Source organism: Tachypleus tridentatus, chromosome 13, assembly GCF_004210375.1.
Source record: "Tachypleus tridentatus isolate NWPU-2018 chromosome 13, ASM421037v1, whole genome shotgun sequence".
Classification (NCBI taxonomy): Eukaryota; Metazoa; Arthropoda; class Merostomata; order Xiphosura; family Limulidae; genus Tachypleus; species Tachypleus tridentatus.
The window spans coordinates 59796615-59819901 of NC_134837.1; the positions used below are offsets into that span (position 1 = coordinate 59796615).

The window sequence follows — 23287 nt, forward strand, 5'->3', positions numbered from 1 at the left end:
ATAATTTCATCTTTACAAGTGAAGATATGGCAAAAAATCAGAAATGCCTTGCCTGGAGAAACTACCAAGGATCTCCAACTCGGGAATCTTCTTTAGATCCCTCTTGACAATCACTCCTTGGGAGGAATTCAAAGTATCATGGGGGGTGACCTCAATGGGTATATCCCAAATAGTCTTCAACAACAAGAGGAGTTCATTATTGGAAAATGTAGATGCTTCCACCAAAATTTCTCCAGAGCACAGTCTCCTGACTGACTTGAGTGAGCTAGCAAGGACCTCTAATCCCTTTTGGATGAAAAGAGACATTTATCCAAAGTATTTGTCTAATAAAAAGTAAATAATTAAAAATTGTGGCACAGCTTCTGACTGCGGTGGTGATTTTATAAGAGAGTCATTTATGAGTGGTTGTTTACTATGCTTTTATGTTTTACAAGGATTGGGAATCCATAATAAAGGGAGGAAAATTCAGAACCCACTGACCCTATCTACCATCGTGTCCTACAAGGGGACACACTATAATGCCAAACAAAACACTGCAGCAACACCAGGTTTCTGCACTATACACAAACTTGTACTTAGTTGACCCTAGTCCTGGACCAGCTGATTGATCTGGGGGGAGGTGGACAGGTGGACACATGACCCCTGAACCACCAGGACTCTTCTCCTCCCCTTCACAGGTCACCATGCACCTTAAACATGGGTGGATGTTCAGATCCCAGATAGGGTAAACAGACAAAACAGAACCATCCCTGGGAGGTCCCCTCACTACATACATGAACCCACATTGAGGGGCAAAACTAAAGAGAAGGACAAATTCTGTCACAATCACATGAAGCAGAATTCAGAGTAAAGACAATATGATAAGACTGGTTGGTTGGTTATTTGGTGTTTATTGGCACAGAGGAACTAGGCTATATGCACCAATAAACTGGTGAAAAACTTAAAAATGAAAGTAAAATTAATAAAATACATAAAAAGGAATCATATTAGAAGAAAGTCCAATTTTTTAATTGAAAAGTTAAATAGAATTCAAAATGCTAATGGCCCTTAAAATTTAAAAACACAACTGAGGTGAACAGTGTCACCATTGCCAATGACATGACACTGTCCAACATCAAGGGTGAATCCATGGTAATAGTATGTCTAAAATTGTTTCATCACTCACAGTCATAACAATGGCATGACAGTAAAATGTGGGCCTTTGTGACTTGAGTGTCACACAGACAACACATTAGTGCATCAGTCCCAGATAAAATGATGAGTTAAAAACTGTGACCAATGCATAGCTTAGGCAGGACAGCTTCCTCCTTCCAATCCTTATGTAAGAAAGACAGCCAAAGAGCAGCAGAAGATTTGATCTGTAAAAGATTATTATCACATTGCTCACTCCAAGTCAACTGCCAACTAGCACAGAGAAATGCCTTGAATACAAGACCATAGTCCATGTATGGGACAGGCATGTCTGTGATAGCACCAAAGCAGATGGACTTAGCTGTGGCATCAGTGAACTCATTCCCATGAATATCAACATGGCCCATATCTAGAAGAACTAGATAGAAGTACATGATGAAGAGAAATGTGCCAATCAGTTTTGAATATTGACAAAAACAGGGTGAGAACTAACATAATGTAATTACAGGATTAGGAAAGAGCTGTGTGAATTGGTATAAATAGTACAGTTCATGTACTGCAAAGCTTCAACATGATCTAGGGTGAGAGAAAAAGCATACAATTCAGCAACAAACAGAGATACCGTAGAGAAGATCCTGTGTGCAGTCACCAAACCACAACAAACCAAGGTAGAGTGCACAGAATAAAGGCAGTACTTCCAATTGGGAGTATCCACCTCCTTCAGGTGACTCAAAGAAAGATTACATTTGGGAATGCCAATAAGTTATGGGGTGGGGTGACCAATGGAGACAGCAACATCACCCTAGGACAGATCCAATTCAGCCAACTGCACCTGGATATGAATGCCAAAAGGAACAATGTCAGACAACTGCAGATGGCAGATGTGTAGAGAAGAATCATGAGACTCATTGTACAAACTCTAGACCGGAGAAGTACAGAAAGCCCCCCATGCAGAGTCTAAGTACCAGATAGTGAATGGGGTCCATCATCTTCAAGGCTGAGGTCCTGGCAGGGCCATAGACCATGGACCCATAGCCCAATAGTCCAATTATAATTGAATGTGAGCACAGCAAAACTTCAACATGGAACAATGATCTGCTCTCCAAAGGTGGAATGGAAGACACATAGAATGTTCAGTGCCCTCGTACACTTGACACAAAGCTGCTTCATGTGTGGAATGAAATTCAGCTTATGGTCATTTATAAGTATAAAGAACTTACCTCAAGGACCACAGGAAAAACAACAGAGCTCAGTATCAAGGCAAATACCCTTGTTGGAAGAAGTGCATGCAAACAGTTTTAGAGAGAGAAAGAGAGAGAGAGATAAGGTAAAACCCTTATCAACATAGAGTCCATGTGCAACTGTAAGGGGGAGTTGTCCACTGATGACTTTAATCTTTATAATGAAAAGTGTGACATTCAAGACACAACTCTGAGGGACTCCAAGTTCCTGGGGGAAAGAAAGGGAAGGTGTCAAACCCACACAGACTTAGAATTGTTGATCCATTAAAAATGTTTAATAAATATGCAACCCATATGAATGGAGGTCTCACATGATGCCATACCTCCACATAGTATCATAAGCCTTTTCAAGTTAAAAAACACAAGAACAAGATGTTATCAATTGAGAAAAGCTTCATGATTGAATTTTCAAGTCAAATCAGGTAGTCTGGTTGGAAACAGCCAGAATAATAGCAAAAGAAGCAGGAGAGGGATAGGACAGTATCTCGTAATAAATATCATCAGATCTAACCAATGTACTACAACACCTATGAAGAGTAAGCTTGAGTTCCATCATTGTAAAGGAGCAACTGTAGTCACAGAGATGATTAGAGGTGACTGCTCTGCCCAAATCTTGATGGCTACAAAGGTGGAGGATGAAGCAGAAGAGCTAGATGCATGAGAAAAAAAGATTTCATCAAGAGTATAGGTGATTCTCTGAGCATCAGCAACTTCCTGGCCATCAGAAAACAAGATCAAAAGGGAGGCAGAAGTATACTGCCCATTGACCTGCAGAATCTTGTCTCATGTGACTTTGGAACTGATGGTAGAAGAGATGCTAGTTGTGAACTTAATCCAAGATTCTTTTAACATCTTACCTGCCAAATATGTGTATGGGCCCACTGAAAAGTGATGTGGGATGAAAGTGTGGGATACCTACGAAAGGTAACCCAAGCCCATTTTTGAGCCTTTCATATTATATAGCAGGCAAGATTCCACCATGGAAAATGTGTTGAGGTTTTAGGAAAACAGTGAGCAGCTGCTTGGACAATCCAGTCAGTTACTTCTTCCACACAGTCGACTACTGACAGCTTACAGATGATGGCAATTATCAAGTTCTGAAAGCAATGAAAGAGAGCCAGTTGGTTTGACCCATCTTCCACCAAAGGATGCAGGTTGGGTGGCACCAACCATGGCCAGTCTCCTTCAAAATGATAGAAAAATGATCACTCTCTCATGGGTCACTGTCACATCCCCTTCCAAGAGAAATGAGTGAAAAGTGAAGGGGAACAGATGAAAGATTACTAGCAGTAAAAGACTGACTAAGTGCATGAAAATAGGTATCAGAACCAGTACTGATGAGAGAAAGGTTGTGAATCAAGAGTATACATCCTATGGAATGATCCCTCCCATCAATATCAGCACAACCCCTATTGGGGATTATGTCCATTAAAATACTCCAGGATTAAAGAAGGAAAGAGTAACTGGTCAAGGACAGCATCAAGGTCTGATTGATCATAGGTCTCTTCAAGAGACAGGTAGAGAGAGCAAACAGTAATGGAAACATGGATAATTATGGCCTCAAAGGATGTATCAAGTAGCAAAGATAGGGAAAGCACATGCTCAATGACCAGTAGTGCCACCCCTACATGCACTTGTCCATCACACAAGTTATTTCTGTATGAAGAAAACTGCCAAAAGGTGACTGCATCAGCAAGTTTCAGAAATGTTTCCTGTAAGGAGACACACACACACACAGGATGATAATAATCAATTAAATCCTTAATGTCATCTGTATTCAAACAGAAACCTTGATAGTTCCATTGTATCAATGTGGGCATTTTTATTTACATGGAGAAACATAAAGGAACTCAAACCAAGGGACAAAATTAAAGATAAGAGTAAATTTGTCCACAATCACATGAAACAGCATTCAGAGACCCACTACCAATTTTACCCACAACCAATGCAACCTTCATATATACACACACACAGTCACCAATATAAAAAAAATTAAGTCCTCACTGTCCTTAAAAATGTTTATTCCAAATTTTAGTCTTGGAATATAACCACTACTGAAATCTATTCAAAGAATTATTACTTAATGTTGCATAGATGATATCATCACTATGCAAGTCCTTACTTCTACAGGTATAAATGTCAATACCACTGATGAAGTATATTCAGTCCTTACTTACAGAACTATAGATGTCAACACCACTTCTGAAGTATATTTAGAGTCCTTTCTTATAGCTAGTATTGTGAAAGCCAGGTATTTTATTGAGTTAGTGTTTGTCACTGAGTTATGATTTCAAGAAATCCCACCTTTCACAAGAGAAAATTAGATGAATAAGAACGTTATTTATAAAGTGCTAGAATATGTGGGGTGTAGTTATAAAATCTTAAAGGGCATGCGAACTGAATAACAAATAAGTAAGTGTCATATATTGTTGAACTTCATTAATAATTATAGGATGACTGCAGCAGTAAAAAACATCTCTCAAGTCTTTCATCCTAAAACGATATTACATTTTACAGATATAAAACAACACACAACTAAGTTTTTAAACATCTTGATTCTACGTATTAATGTACACTTTTTAGTTATAAAACAACACAAGTTTTTTAATTATCTTGATACTATCTATTACCAAACATTTTACAGTTATAAAACACACAACTGAGTTTTTAAACATCTTTATACTATGTATTACCATACACTTTACAGTTATAAAACAACACACAACCAAGTTTTTAAATATACCTTTATACTAACTATTAGTAGAAGTTTTCAATCCTTAAACACTATATTTAGACATACAATAACACAACAGCTACAACCAAATAACATAGTACAATAATTTGCACTTTCTCTGATAACCTAAATACTAGTGATCATGGATATATAATGTTCAACAAATAATATATTTATTAATAAAAGAATGGATAACTATTTTAAATATGTACCTGAAGTAATGATCTCACTGTTGGTTGGAAGACCAGGGAATGGTTGAGCAAGAAAGATCGAAGTAAAGGCTGTGGATAGAGGGCTAGACGAGCTAGTACTTCTGTTAAACGAAGATTTGTGTACACGTCATTTTGAAGCATCATCTCTAGTTTACTTAACAGAACATTGAGAAAAGGTCCAATATCAGGACTTTCAAAAGACTCCAAACTTGATGGAGATGATGTACTAGACTTAACAGAATCTTTAGTTCTGTTACATAATAGTGAGGACTTTGTTCTGTTATCTGAGAATGTGCACAAACTACTTAAGTGTTGATTTTTTATTACTTTAATGAACTCATACTTTGACAGCTGACCCTTCTTTTCATGGCTTTCTTTAACCAATACTGAATTATCCATATGGTCTCCAGATTTTTCAACGTTTAACTCAAGGAAACCGTTTTCCATATTCTTCTCATTTCGGGATGAACCATTTACTATAGATTTTGATGACAGATTGCACATAACGTTTTCACTGTTCAAACAGTCACTCAGTGTTGAACTTTCTCCATTTTGGTGGCTAGAGTCAGTGTAGTAATTGTCAATTATTATCAAGTTCTCATCACACTGTCCACTTGAAATAGGGGAATCTCTAGAAATATCAGTGTATGACTGAGGTTTCTTAACTGGATTAATCACAGATGCTTCTGAGGATGGTATCAACCCATTATAGGGAGCAGTCCACTTTAGGGAAGCTTTAGTACAGGCTAACACATGTTCTCTAGCTTCCTTGAGATAATCTAAGTAACTACTTTCATATTGCTCTCTGTCTTCAAAGTACCACTCCACTGTGTTAATACCACTACCTGATCTCTGATGACTACTATTCACATAAAAGTCACCAAAGGCAAGGCTCGATGTTGAAGTTGTACGACGATGTCTTTTAAGTCTTAAACTACCCCCTCGTGACAATCTCTCTGGCTGCTTCATGTTTGAAGGAAGAGAGGACATTGATGATGTTAAGAAACAAGTAGGCACTAGTGACAGTAGCTTTTCTGCTGTCTGACTGTATACATCCACATCACGCGAACCGGCTTCTGGCTAACCATGACATGGGTACAGGGAATCAAATACCTGAAATAATGACAGTAATTTTAACAGATAACAAGTGTGAAACACTGTACTTCTGAAAAAAATATACAAGACTGTTGTGGTTCTGAACTGTTTTATTTAGAATATGAAAAGTATTTACAACTGAGCAACAATATCTAAAAATATCTCTAATAGACAAACTTGTTACATAATAAATTTATATACATTTACAACTATCATATTACACCAGATGTGATATTAATTATTTGTAGTTCAAAACATATTTAGAACTTGCTGGTAAGAAACCATTACTTCAGTTTAATAAAAACATTTATGAACAGATAGATGTGTAGCAATGGCATGAAATGAAGCTAAAATAACACTTCTTTTTCTTACATCTTCATGACAAAAATATCATTAAACAACTGTTTGTCAACAAACAACATGATAAAATTAAGTTTACAACTGAATTTATGAGCAAGTACATGTGTAACAATGGGACTAAATGAAGCTAAAATTAAACATATTTTTTTCTTATACCTTCATGACAAAACATCATGATAAAATTAAGTTTACACTGGTAATAAAATATATTCAAAAGTATCAGTTTTTACAAATAGTATATTTTTTCTAGTGTTTATTGTAAACCTACATTTACAGGACTATACATTCATTTATTTCTTTATAGGCTAGAGGCATTTAGTACCAGTCAAAATGCAGGTCTCCTTCCTTAAATTATCGAAGTTTCCCTGTAGAACACTTGCCTTTGTGTAGGCAAAGCAGTACTGTGAACACCCCTAACTAGAATAAGACAAGTTGCCAGAGGTAGCCACTTATTATTGCTAAATATTGTTAAAAATCCAGTAACTTAATGAAAGGAAGTACTGACAAATATGTAATTTAAAACTATAACAAAAGTAAGTATTTTCAACTATTTCTGAAATGACATTTCACAAATAAATCTTCTAAAACTAAGAATTCATACAAATATTAATTTTAAAAAAGATAATTTGCTGAAACTACATAATCTGTAGAATGTCAAGCTTCAAACTATTTCACCCAACATAGAATAAAGCCATCCAATGCTATGTGTTAAATTGACACACACTCACTAATGTTATGTATTATTGTTGTCTAGTCACTTTTACAGAACTCAACAGTTTTATATAAATATTGTTGTTTAGTCACTTATTCAGAACTCTCAATAATTTTATGTACAAAACACTAGTTATGTTTATGTATTGCTGTTCAGTTGTTTAGTCACTCATACAGAATTCATAGTACTTTTATGTATTGCTATTGAGTTACTTACATATAACCCAATGTAGTTTTAAGTATCAAACTGTAGTTGAAATATTTAAAGAGCATAATCTGCAGTTTTATGCACAAGTTCCTTATATAAAGCACATGGTTGTTTGTCTAATATTATCTGCTAATTTACAAACAATTCTCAGTTTGTTAAATTTTTATTTTTCCAACACTGTAGCTTACACTTAGTTATAGTGATTAAAATGTTCCACAATCCTTTATGGGAACTTTCTGGTAGTACTTCTTGTATCTCAAACATGCACCCTGATGCATTAATAACAAAGCATCTAGGAAACTTAAGTTATGTTGAATCATCTCAAGTTTAAACTCCAGCACACTTAGTTCAGTACTAGCCACAACACAACACAGTTGAGAAAGAATATAAACACCCTTACCTATTAAATTCCAACATGACAAGGTTGAGGAAGGATATAAACACCCTTCCCTAAGTTCAACATGACAAAGTTGAGGAAGGATATAAACACCCTTCCCTAAGTTCAACATGACAAAGTTGAGGAAGGATATAAACACCCTTCCCTAAGTTCAACATGACAAAGTTGAGGAAGGATATAAACACCCTTCCCTAAGTTCAACATGACAAAGTTCAACACACAACAAAGCTGAAAAAAAATGTAAACACCCTTACCTCACTATTAAGTCCAACATGACAGGTTAAGGAAGGATATAGACACCCTTAACTGACTATTAAGTTCAACATAACAAAGTTGAGAAAAGATATAAGCACATTACTTGACTATTAAGTTCAACATGACAAAGTTGAGGAAGGATATAAACACCATTCCCTGACAATTAAGTTAAACATGACAAAGTTCAGAATAGATATAAACACACTTACTTGAGTACTAACTCCAACATGAAATCTTCACAGTTAAAGTCCAGAAGTGTCTTGAAAAGGGCCAGTGTGATGGTACACAGCTAAAGTAGTAAAAAAACGTTTCTAAGACAAAAAAAAAAAAACGATAAAATAGTGAATATTCTAAGAAACTGTAACAATGTCATGAACAACTTCACCATAATTTCCTTGTTGCTGACATTATTCCTTCGACTCCTCATACTAGAAGAGATAAAACAGTAAACAAAAGCCCACAAAATAAATACACTTTCCTAAAAATATGTACACATGAAACAGTAACTTACAACTGACTGGGATCCTATTCTTTTCACTAAGGTATCTAAGATCTGATGGCCTTCAAAATCTGACATCACTATAAACTTGAGGAAGACTTTGATTAACTTTGGTTCAGTGATGGAACGAAGAAATAACTGCAAGTAAGCTGTGGCTGCTACGACTTCTTCTGTGGATGTCTAAATGTCAAAGATAATTTTATTGCTGTTATTTTAAAACCAATAATTTACGGTTTTGTACTTCTCAGACTGAATATTATTGTAATACATAGTTCCTTCTTTTATTTTCATAAAATTCAAAAAATATTAAAGCAGTTTGGTCACAACCTTTTCTAAGTTTAGCAGTAATTATATTGAAAATTTCATGTATCACAATCAGTTTTTTTCTTGTTAGTCTGTTGTTAACTAAATAAACAGGAAAAGACCATACAGTGTAGTTCAACTTATTATTTAAGCTTCTGAATACTCATTTTTACAATTCAGCACATTTTGCAAAGAATTTTGTTTGATCTCTTCATGAGTCTATCATAAATCTGATATTAATGGTACTACATTCTTAGCTGCTACAAATTTTTATTTTTCCTACATGTATCCAACAGATAAGCCATTAACAGCTACCCTGAACAAAAATTATGGAATAAGAGATGCCACACAACATTCCATGAGATACAATAAAAGCCAATCTTTGTTTGAAACAATTGACTCTCTGTTGGTAACGTTCACAATATGGTTTGTCTCCACAAGCCTCAAATTCGAATTCTTACAGGTATCCTTTACTGAGTATGTCACATGGTTTTCTTGTCTTATATTGAAAGTTTTTATTAAACTATTTTTTTGTTTACAATATACCAGTTAGTATAGCAAGAAATCTTAGCTCATAATCCTCCATATTTTAATAGCAGATAAGTGTTAAGTTCTTAATTTTATAAGGAATATTTTTTTAAATTCTGAATCTCCCCTAGTGTTACACACATTTTCTCTAGGTATCTTCATTTTATCCACCACCTCTCAGTAACAATGAAATAAAGCATAAATTACTCACTATAAAATCATCATTCCTCAGACAAACCATAATTTCTACAGCCTTTACTTTATGATTACAAAACTATCCAATAAAAATCAGATCTCTCATGCCACATCTACCTGTCACATTTCTCTATTAGGATTTGATAATAATTCTTTCTTACATTTAATTTCATATTATCTATAACCAATAGAAAGCCAATGCTTGCATCAAATAATGTGTTAAGTCACATTGTGTTCTGAACAGGTAGATGTAAATTTCACTTATAATACAAGGTTTATTCTGGAAAGAACTTTAATGATTATCTTGGATAAATTTATAAGGGCTCTTGTCACATCATTGGATAGCCAGAAAAATATTGAGAACTTGCTTTTTTGTTTAATATTGTAAAATTAATTATTATTATTGGTGAGAAATGCAATACACCATTTATATTGTAGTATTAATAATTATTATAGGTGAGAAATGCAATACACCATTTATATTGTATATTGTAGGATTAATTTATATTGTTATTAATAATTGTTAGAAATGATGCAATACACCATTTATATTGTAGGATTAATAATTGTTATAATGTGAAATGATGCAATACACCATTTATATTGTAGGATTAATAATTGTTATAATAGAAGTGAGAAATGATGCAATACACCATTTATATTGTAGGATTAATAATTGTTATAATTGTTATACGTGAGAAATGATGCAATACACCATTTATATTGTAGGATTAATAATTATTATAGGTGAGAAATGCAATACACCATTTATATTGTAGGATTAATAATTGTGAGAAATGATGCAATACACCATTTATATTGTAGGATTAATAATTGTTATATGTGAGAAATGATGCAATACACCATTTATATTGTAGGATTAATAATTGTTTTATATTGTAGGATTAATAATTGTTATGCAATACACCATTTATATTGTAGGATTAATAATTGTTATAATTGAGAAATGATGCAATACACCATTTATATTGTAGGATTAATAATTGTTATACGTGAGAAATGATGCAATACACCATTTATATTGTAGGATTAATAATTGTTATAAGAAATGATGCAATACACCATTTATATTGTAGGATTAATAATTGTTATAAGAAATGATGCAATACACCATTTATATTGTAGGATTAATAATTGTTATAATGAGAAATGATGCAATACACCATTTATATTGTAGGATTAATAATTGTTATACGTGAGAAATGATGCAATACACCATTTATATTGTAGGATTAATAATTGTTATACGTGAGAAATGATGCAATACACCATTTATATTGTAGGATTAATAATTGTTATACGTGAGAAATGATGCAATACACCATTTATATTGTAGGATTAATAATTGTTATACGTGAGAAATGATGCAATACACCATTTATATTGTAGGATTAATAATTATTATAGGTGAGAAGTGATGCAATACACCATTTATATTGTAGGATTAATAATTATTATAGGTGAGAAGTGATGCAATACACCATTTATATTGTAGGATTAATAATTATTATAGGTGAGAAGTCATGCAATACACCATTTATGTTGTAGGGTCCCCCACTAGTACAGTGGTAAGTCTACAGATATACAACTCTAAAATCAGGGGGTTCAATTCCCCTCAGTGGGCTCAGCAGATAGCCTGATGTGGCTTTACTATAAGAAAAACACACATCATTTATGTTGTAGGATTAATAATTATTATAGGTGAGAAATAATGCAATACACCATTTATATTGTACAATTAATAATCATTATAGATGAGAAATGATGAAATAAACCATTTCTATTGTATAATGAAGTACTAGTGCAAGTGACAGTTGAGAAAGAACACCTATAATGACAACAAATACAAAGGAAATGCTAAGATAAAAATATCTGTCTATACATATCAATAGGTGTTTTAGTTTAAATACGAGATTTTAATCAAACAGTAAATAAATGGCGCATTTTAAATCAATAAATATCTTGATGGTAGGTCGACAGTAGCTACCATTGAAATGTAAGAGACAATGAGTTTGTTTACAATTACAGGTTAAAACATTATTAGTTAACATTCTGCTCTTCAAAATTATGTAACTAAAAATAACCACTAAATTAATTAAAAGTAATAGGTGGCATTACCATAAATAATTCTAAAACAAATATTCCATTGTACCTGATGAAGAGCTGGTCCAATTACAGGCTCCAAAAATCCTTGATAGAGGTAATCTACAACTTGGGCTTGTACCACATGGTGAGCTACCTTGATTTATAAAGTACAAAAACTGTTATGTCTATTACATACAATTCACAATATAAAACCCTTACTTTATTGGTATATTTTTTCTTCTGGCCACCTTTATGAAATTTTCCACTTGAAGCTACTTAATTTGAAGAAAATTCACATAGCATTCTGAACACACAATTAAAATTATTATTAAGCAATAATTTCATGAATTCTTGTTATATCGTAATTCTATTTATATATAAATATAACCGTCTGTGAATAATAACAGTATTTAATTATTAAATTAATATATGTATAACTTGTTACAATCAACTATTTTCATACATAGTTTAAAAGTCAACATTTTCCTAAACTGAAAATGTATTTCTGATAGATACTCACTTTCCCTCACAAAATATTTTTTTTCTTGATTAGTACTGCCTCCAATTTTCAATGCTTGCTACTAGCCTTCCACCTCCTGTTTCTGTATATCCATATGTAAATGCAGCAGTTATCCACCAATGGAAGCATGACACAAACCCTATTGAAAATAGTGCTCTCTACACATCTGTACTCATTAATCACTTTGAAATTGGTTAGAAGACCTACACCATATATAACCAGAAATGAGAAGGCTGGGTAGTAAATGTGAGAGGATGCAAGTATTTATCAGAAACACATTTTCAGATTAGAAAAACACCAACTTCCAATACAATATCTTACCCCTTCTCACAAAATAACTAGAATCTCACACTAAACCAGTAAACCTTTAGAAAGTACTCAAAGCAAACCATAAGGTGTAGAAGAAAAAAAAAAAAAAAAGGAGACCACACCACATAATACATATTAAAGGTTAGTGAGATTAATGAAAGTTGAGTGGCTAGGGCATGGCAGACTGTAATGGAAGTTTGACCTCATCCAACACCTGGCAGAATCTGGAAATTGTACAACAATTCCATGGAAAGCAAAGTATCACCTACTTCTTTACCCCAAAATGGAACTTGGCAAGGAAGATGAGCATCATGAGCAAGTTGCATGCATTTTTCACCCAACCAACACCTATTCCACCATGAACCAACATCCAGAAAATGATAGAAAGAAGGAAGTCTCCAGTAGAATGGCATCTCCAGTCTAAGACCTGGCAGCACTGGGTATGTCTTTTCCAGACCATAACAGAACAAGGATACCTGGCACAATGAACAATACAAGTGCTTCACCAAGCTATAACTATAAATGATATCTAGCAAGTGGTAAGAAGAGTGACCCAAAACCTTGGTACATCTCCTGTCCAAAACCTAGTAGCATTGGGAATTTTTCATCTAGTTTGAGTTGGAAGGAGGGATACTGGCCAGAACATATATGGGTACTTACTTAGCTGGGCCATTTCTAACCAACATCTGATACCTTGGGAACCCCATCCAGAATATGGAAGATAGGAGGAATGTTTCAACCTGTAGGGCCAACTGTAATAGAGATATATGTGTACGTAATTGTGGCATAACAAAGTACTTCAACCGAAACCTCACAGTATCTGAAATTGAACATTAGGTCCATGGTAGGAAGTGAAATACATCATAACCAACTGTAGAAAATGCCACCACCCTAATCTCAATTGAGTGGTATGATGCATCATTCAGGAGGAGAGGCCTCCATGGTTCATCATCCAATTGACTAGGAACTGGTAAATAGCAAGGATTCCCATACTCCACTAGAAGAGATGGAAAATACTTTGGAGAGTCTGGAGGACTGCACCACCACAGAGTGTGCAACAGGTGACCACAATACACTGTTTTAAAAAAGCAGAGTTACCAAACTGACAGAGTTAATAAACCAACACCTGGTGGCACCTAGAATCATACATCATATTCATGGTAGAAAAATTTCAAAGCCACAGAACATAAGAGATGGGCAGCAATCCCTGTCTGCTTTACTCATGTGTGTCAATGAGTCTGGGAAGAACATATTTATGAAGCAAAAAAACCACCAGTGAGAACTACTAATGGTCCTGTAGAGAACCCCATCTCTATAATGGGCATAACTTAATTCTGCAACATAACTGTTCCAGCATAGATGACAAGTCATCTGGTGGCATCTGGAATTGTACATTAGATCTGTGGTAAGAAGAGCTACAATGTAATTAACATTGAGCATGGCCACAGGATGGGAAATACAAATGTTTTTTTTTAAACTATACCTAGTCAAGCACCACTCACCACAGAGTGAGATCTACAATAGAACTGCTGCATAATAATTTACATGCAAAAGCAGAAGGTGGAACGCTAGTGACAAACATTGAAAATTTGTGCCAATAAAAAGCACTACTAATAAAGAAAAGCTATTTTCTCAAAGAAGGTAAGACATCGCATTGAAAATAGCTATGAATTACACTACAGAAGATACAATACTGCAGCCCTATACAAATGTTATTGTTAAATATGTTAAATATAAAATCCTGAAATTTTTTTTATAATATTTTGATAATGTTACAAGTTCAATCAGTGCTTGTTCAGTGGTAATACTTTGTTCATCAATCTTACTGGCTCAGCATGGTCAAGTAGTTAATCAGAGGGTTGCAGATTTGAATCCCCATCACACCAAGCATGCTTGCATTTTCAGCCATGGGGGCATTATAATGTGATGATCAATCCCACTATTTGTTGGTAAAAGAGTAGCCCAAAAGTTGATGGTGATGACTAGCTGCCTTCCCTCAACTCTTACACTGCTAAATCAGAGATAGCTAGCACAGATAGGCCTCATGTAGCTTTGCAAGAAATTCAAAAGCAAACGAAACAATCAGTCTTGCTTCATAGAACTGGCCTACTTGTAGAATTGGATTAATTGATTATCTGAGTGCATATTAAGACCTCTTCACAGTGTTACATTTAAAACTTAACAGCTTTATTATAAATATATTTCAGTAACTTAATACCAAAACATACCTTGTAATTTAAATTTCTATAATATACAAGTTTCAATTTCATGTTGTACGACTTGCTTTGCCTCTATTTTGTCCCTTTTCAGACTTACATGATTCCTTTATTTGGCTTTCAGTATGTCCAACAATTTAAAACACAAACATTAGATACTGATAGGTCAGAATATAAAAATACCACCACATTTTATTAAAACAAGAAGTTAAACTCCTTCAACTTATATATCTGTATAAAACTATTTAAATCATGTCTCATATGTTGAGCATGTTTATAACCAATAGATATATCAAATTTAGAGGTTAATTTATTTAGGTTCGGCACTTAGAATCAGCAGCTTAGAAGAAAATATTATGTGAAGTTATTGGTCCACTTAAGTAAATGATTGAGGGCAGTTTGTAGTTTGTAGCTGCCGTTTAATAAGCTTTATGCTCAGCGACTGACACAAGATGCGAAGTCTTTTATATAGAGTCTGTTTGCAACTGTATGGGGAATTGTCCACTAATGGTATTAATCATTATAACGAAAAGTGTGTCACTTAAAGCATAGCCCTGAGGGATTCCAAGTTCCTGTGGGTAAGAACAGGAAAGTGTTGAACCCACAAGAACTTAGAATTGGCAGTCCATTAAAAATGGGCAAATGGCCACACAACTCATATAAGAGGAGGTCTCGTGGGATGCCATACCGCCACGTAGTATCATAAGCTTTCAATTCAAATCAGGTGATGCACAGTGAAGCACTATTACCAGAACCCACACTGGGTGGGCAAGAGAAGTTTGTTTGACATGAGGAACCAAACAAGATGAGGGTTAGCCATCCTCTCTTAGATCTTACAGAGACAGCTTGTCAAAGCAACTGGACAGTAGTTTGAAGGAACCTTAGGATCCTTCTCAGGTTTCAAAAAAAAGGGAGTACCATAGAATGGTGCACAGCATCTCATAGTGAATATCATCAGATGCAAATAAGGTACTGCCAGACCAATGAAGAGCAAGCTTGAGTTCAACCAATATAAAGGGACAATTATAGTCAGAGAGACGATTAGCCCGAAAGGAAAGATGCAATCACTTTACCCATGTATTGATGGCTAAGGTAGTGGTAGATGAAATAGAAGTGCTAGATTCATGAGAAAAGCTTTCACCAAGAGTACTGGTGATGCTATGGGCATCAGCAACTTCCTGGTTATCAGAGAACAAGATTGAAAGGGGCAGAAGTATACTATCCACTGACCTTTCAATCTTGTCCCATATGATTTAAGAATTGGTGGTAGAAGAAATGTTTAATCTAAATTTAATCCAAGATTTCTTCTGGCTTTAACATCTGACCTGCCAAGCACGTGCTCTGGCCCTATGAAATGTATTGCAGTTTAAAGTGTGGGATACCTACAAAAGGTATCCCAGGCCTATTTTTGAGCCTTCCATGCCACAGCAGGCAGGATTACATCACAGATGAGGATACTATGGAAAAAGGGTTAAGGCTTTAGGAATACACTGAGCAGCTGCCTGGACAGTACAGTCAGTCATTGCTGCCATGCAGTCATCTACTGATGGACATATGACAGCAGGACCATATTTTGAAAGAGCAGTGAAAAAGGGCCAGTTGGCCTGGTCCAACTTTCATTGAGGCATGTGGGTTTGGTAAAATCTATTGCCAGTCTCTCTCAAAGTGATGGGAAAATTATCACTGCCCCATAGGTTACTGTCAACCCTCCAAGAAAAGTAAGAGAAAAGTGAAGGGAGCAAAATGAGAGATCAATACAGTAAAAGACTGACTATGTGCAAGAAAATAAGTGTAAGAACCAGTACTGAAGAGAGAAAAGTTGTGATCCAGGAGCATACAATCTATGGAATGATCCCTCCCATCAATATCAGCACCATCACAGACAGAATTATGTCAATTGAAATCCCCTAGGAATGAAAAGGAAGAAAGCAAGTGTTCAATGAGAGCATTAAGGTCTGAATGATCATTGGTCTCTTCAGGAGACAGTAACTGCTCAATGTTTGAATGATCATAGGTCTCTTCAGGAGACAGGTAGAGAACAAATAGTGATGGTACAACACAAGGAAACATAAATGGCTAAGGCCTTCAAAAAAAATACTAAGTGGCAAAGACAGGATGGGCACATTCTGATCAACCAACACTGCCACCCCTCCCATACACGTTCATCACACAACCTGTCAGTTCTGTACAACAAAAAACTGCTAAAGGATGACTGCATTGGCATGTTTCAGAAATGTTTCCTGTAAGGAGAGACACGCAGGGTGATAAAACTCAATCAAATTGTTAATGTCATCTATATTCAAATGGAAACCTCTACAGTTCCACTGTATCAAAGTAACCATTTTTATTTATGTGAAGGAAAATGAGGCAGAGAGCCCTTCTGTCTTTGCCTATTTTTTTTTTCTTATTGATAGAGATCTATCAATCTCCATAGATCTTTCCCTGGATAAAGTAGACAGATCTCTGTCTGTGGAACCGGCAGCTACTGGAAAGAGCATCGGGACAGAGATGGAAGTAGATGTAGATTTGTCAACTCTTTTAACTATAGAGGGCAAAAGGCTCTGCAGGAAGCACAGAGAGATGCATCTGCACTCCCACTGTAGCAGTGAAAATAGTGCAGTAGCATATACCCGAGATGGAGTGTGGTGGACAATATCTTCTTAGCATCCTGGTAGGAGATAATGTTTGTTGTCTTCAAGCATTGCACCTCCTTCTCCTCCACCAATTAGGATACAAAGAAGAGTAAGAAGGGTGTGAACCACTACACATAAGACAGTATGGTTCCAGTTCACACTCATAGACTTTGCCACCACAAAGAGTACATGTTAAAGAACCAGGACATAATGTTTTTGAGTGATCAAACAGGTTACACTGGAAACATCTGAGAGAGTTGGGAATGTATGGCTGTACTTTACAGTTCGAGTAACCTGCTTTGACTGTGACAGGAAATCGTGATTATGTAAACATCAATATCAGAACATCAGAAGGCATCATAATTCCATCTTTGTGAGCAGAAATTAAGAACACCACAGAAACACCTTGGCTGGAGAAACCAGCAAGGATCCCTGACTCAGGAATGTTCTTTAAATTCCTCTCAACTGTAACTCCTCTGAAAGAATTCAAAGTTGCATGGGGAGTAACCTTGATGGGTATATCTCCAACATTCTTCAGGTCCAAGAGGAGTTTGTTATGTTGTGGTGAAAGTCTTTCCACCAAAATGTCTCCAGAGAGTAACTTCTTCACTGACTTGGGGGAGTCAGCAATCTCCTTTAATCCTTTTCTAATAAACAGGAAGATGACTGCCTTAAGGATTTCTCAGATAAGGAATGCATGATTAGAAATTGAGGTACAGAATCTGACTGTGATGGTGACTGTACAACAGAGTCATCCATGAGCGGTTGTTTTCTGATAGTTTTTTTTTTAATTTTTTAATTTTTATTTTTTTCATGAATGAGTGTATCCATTATAAAGGCAATACATTTCAATGCCCACTGACCCAACCCAAACAAGGACATTGCAGCAACACCAGGGTTTCATGAGCACTATACCCAAACACCAGGATCAAATACAATGTCCACAACACCTGTTGAGATCATCTGATACTGGTACTTAGTTGACCCAAGCCCAAATGGACTAGCCAAATGATCCCCAAGGCCACCTGTCTACAGAAATTTAAGGCCAAAGTGGTGTGTTAGGGTTGAACCCCTCAACCACTAGGATCCTCTCCTCCCCTTCACAGATCGCCACACATGGCAAACACGTGGGTGGATGTTTATATTCCAGAGCAGGTAAACTGAAAGAACAGAACCTTCTATAGGAGGTCTCCTCACCACATACAGGAATCCACCTTGAAGAGTTTGTGAGAGATGACACTAACTTGTCAAATTTAATAATTTTGAATTAATTAATGGTAATAAAAAATAGTAATGTCATTATTTTGATTACTTGCATGGGTGGAATACTTAAAAACATTAATAGCTTGAAACACTAATATCAATTATTTATCTATTTTCATGACATTACTTGAGTTAATCACACAGTTCTAGTTACTAAATGCACACAAGTTGCTTTCTTAATATTTCTAAATCACAATTAGGTTTTAATTAACTTTCAGAATACTAATATTATCAAAATCTTCATGAAACACATGTAGATAATGTTTTGATAACACATTAATTGGCTGACACTTAACTTCAATGCAGCTTTACAAAGAAAACACATTATTAATAACAGATTATGAATAAACATAAGATTGTTTTTCAAATGTTATAGCAATATCAGATATATTTATAAGAATAATCATAATTTCATAATTCATACACAATCATTTCTTAATTAACTTATAAAACCAAAAAGTTTAAGATAGTTAAAAAACAAATTTATAGAGTCGACTGTGTTACATTAAAACAGTTTTGAATAAGCAAATCAGAAAATCATGGACAACCACAGTCATAGCAAAATGGCACATATTTCAAAAGTATATTCTGACAATACTTGGCATTTTATAGGTACGTAGTATGGTGCCACCAAAAAGGTGATATTTGTGAAAAGAATAAAAATACTTTTATTCACTGTACAATTTGAATATTGTATTTGCATAACTACTAAAGCCTCTGAAATGCATATCTAGATATCTAAACAAAACTCTGTCTAGTATTTACTCTCCCTTATCACAAACTGTTACTAATGTATCTCAGAACAGAAATGAGAAACATTAGCATAAAACAAGTAGTCGATAACTTTGACAGCATATACACAATATTATTTTGAATGGTACTCTGTAAATGGTTGTAGCTTGCATAACCTTGACCCTCACCTGTGTATAAAAGGTTAAATTATAATCAATTTACTTATTCTAACTTTAAATTTATCACCTTCTAGAAAATTCTTTAATAGTTGTGATTCTGAAAAGGCCACTATAACTGGAAGTTGACTAAACTTTACTTAAAACTGAAACACCTTCCTTTTTATATTATCATACACCTTATCTTTGGGTATTTCATCACATCTTGTCTTTACTTACATCATCACATTCTGCCTTCAACAAATTACATCATTTTTTACCATGTATCACCAAACAACTTCTTTTTACCTACATCATTATTTATCTTGTTTTATTTGCCAATGTGCCAACTGAAGAAACTATAGAATTTCTTTAAAGAAAATTATCTGAACTGACAATGTTCCCATTGACACTTTTATCTCCCTTATCAAAATCTGTGTAAACACAATGTATTTACCTGTCTTGGTCAGTACTTTAGACAAAAATATGGAAAATCCACTATCTCCAATACTGTACAACCTTTCCATGGAATATTTTGAAAGCAAATTAGTTCCTTTAATAAATATAAACCTTTCAAATATTTCATGGTTCAAATATATTGGTGATGTATTTTTATAACAACCTCAATCAACTTCACCCAACTATTAAATTTAAAGTCAAATGGTTAAAGGATGACCAACTTCCTTTCTTGGATATTTTGATAACTAGAAAAAACACAACTAGTTCTCTCAGCATACTGTAAACCAACACATTCTTTAAGTCATGTTTACTTCTTTTATGTCACCCTAAACAGGACAAAGCATCTATTATTTCTTCATTTTTTTCTTAGAGCATATGAACATGCAACCCAATAATGCTCGAACATGACATTAAAAATATCTTTTCTATTTTCAAAAAACTAAATTTTCAACCATGCTTCATTACAAACTGCCAACTCAAAACCAGGAAAACCTTGATTGATAAAAATAAAGAAAGATCAACCAAGAATAATATGAAACCATTTTATATTAACCACAACACTAACTTTGAACCCTTGAGAAAATATTAAGGAAGAATAACTTTAGAATCATATACAAATATATGAACACCATTAAAAATAACCTGAATAGCTTTAGAATCACATACAAATACCTCAACACCATTAAAAATAGCCTACTTTCAAATAGAACAACACCTGAAGATATTAAACAAGGTATTTATATTACACAATCCCAATCCTGTGAGAAAGTTTACGAAGGTGAAGCTGGAAGAAATGTTGACATGAGAGTTTCTGAACATAAAAAAATATGGAAATTAAAACAATAACATTTTTCCTCATATTAGAGATTCCGACCATCAAATCAATTGGAAATCAACAAGAATTTCATACACAACAGATAACTATATAAATATAACTGTCAAAAGTTGCTTAATCAAAAACCTGTCTTATTCCAACACCTCCCAAGGTCACAACATAACAACATCCTGACCTGGTGTTTCTCTAAGGAAATTCCAAAATCAGGGTCACGTAGGCATTGGTTAACCAGTCTTTCCTGCCAGAAAACACAAGACTAAACAGGATGCACAAATTTATCAACGTATCTGACAGTTTGTTCTGTTTACTGTGTTTTTTACTAAGTGCTATACATTATAGTTTGTTCTTTTATTATTTCAAAATATTTTGAGTCTTTGAAATAAAGTGGACTTCATGTGAGAACACAAAGATAATTATCCTGAATCATATTATTGTACAATGCAATAACTGAAAGTACATATAAACAAACACAATCATACTATTGAAAGTACATATAAACAGACACAATTATACTACTACAGAGATGCCAACTATTTCAAATGACTGAGCGTAATGATTGTAGACAGAGCCCTTTCATAGTTTTAGTCCTTTTAGATTTGCCAGAAACAAGACAATCTGGTGAACGAGGCCTCTTTTTTTCCATCTTGTGAACGATCACATTGGTGTTTCTATGCCACTTAGAAAACAAGAAATATCCATTTACATGAGCGCTGATTGGCTGACATGCACTGATGACATAACTATGGATTTCCCCACGTACCCAGTATGGAGAAGCACCGCACTCAAACTATTGGTAGACGTCGGAGATACAAATATTTTTATTATTTCAAGCACAAACATGATTATCACAAGTAGCTATTTGGACTATGTCTTTTATTTATTATCAAAATTTATTTGTATCTCACTAGAAATTTTCTTTTCACCCCTTTCAAGCCCTGGGGGAACAATTTATCACTTTATTGTATAGGCCTATATAATATATAATAATTTGGGAGTTGCAACAAGTCGTAATATTTGTCTGTATGAGCGTATAGTCGTAATGTATACACTAAAATTGTAATGATTACGCTCAAATCATAATGGTTGGCATCTCTGCTATTGAAAGTACATATAAACAGACACAATTATACTCTTTAAAGTATAGATAAAAGATCTTATTGTACTATTAAATACAAACAGTAATAATAAAAAATTCTGGAATAATTTTTTTTCTTTCAAACGTGACTTATTCTCTGAGGTTATTAGGACCTGTTTACATTTTTTATCTAAACAACTGTTGCATCATGTAAGACTGTTTACTGTTCTGAGACAATCAAATATCAGTTATATTGTATTGTTTAAAAAGATGTCAGCCACAGCACTGTCTGACGTGTGCAGAGCTTGAAGATGTTCATTACTTATACGAGTTCTTTGTTCTTGTAATTACAGTTTCCTCAATAATCTGATTTACCATCTCCATATTTGTTAAGGATCATTGTACATTTTGAGCTTAAGAACTTACTTTATTAACATATTATTCAAAGTTTTACCTGGTTTCTATGTGACTCTGATGCTAAGATCTGACTGGATAAAGATCTGTCCAATAAAAGCTGAAATCTTAGGACCAATGGTATAACAAAATATACACAAAATTGATTTGTTTCCATGTAGTAAAGCTTTTGCATTGTTAATGTGAGCTCTACATTCCCTGGTTTCATAATACCTTATCAATAAATATTTTTGGATATTTATAAATTTTTAGTTTGTATACAAATTCCTGTATAGCTTGAGATTTACCTTCATTAGTTGTGCAAGTCTTAATGACATGGTTTTGTTCATCGAAAAGAAGTAAACTGTTTAAGAAGGATTCCAAATTTCAAAGACAATAATCATTGTATTTGACTCACATGTTTGGTTACATACTTACACATTTCCTTTTATCACTGATGTAAGGCTTGCCTTGCTAACTTATACGAGTAAATAATTGAAAACGTTAGAGTGAAAAATTATCTATAGCAACATCATATAATTGTTGAGAGTGGGCCTCATTAAACCTAAAATAACTGTTTCTTAATACCAAATTAAGCTGTAATGGTGAATGTTGGTCTAAATAAAATCAATTATGTTTTCTGATGTAATAGGATGTTTTTAACTTTCAAACAACTAATTACTGTTAATTTAAGCCACTTACAGCATATCTTCAGTTTTTAA

General features: G+C 34.3%; 1 protein-coding gene across 1 annotated transcript in view; it reads right to left on the reverse strand.

Annotated features, from left to right (window-relative positions):
* The window catches only part of LOC143236146 (FHF complex subunit HOOK-interacting protein 1B-like), a 68477-nt gene that overhangs the window by 7388 nt on the left and 37802 nt on the right, over positions 1-23287 (reverse strand). The window contains 5 exon segments of the mRNA XM_076474434.1: positions 5319-6385; positions 6388-6431; positions 8554-8633; positions 8856-9023; positions 12043-12129. Of these exon segments, the coding sequence (XP_076330549.1) occupies positions 5319-6385; positions 6388-6431; positions 8554-8633; positions 8856-9023; positions 12043-12129 (1446 nt within the window).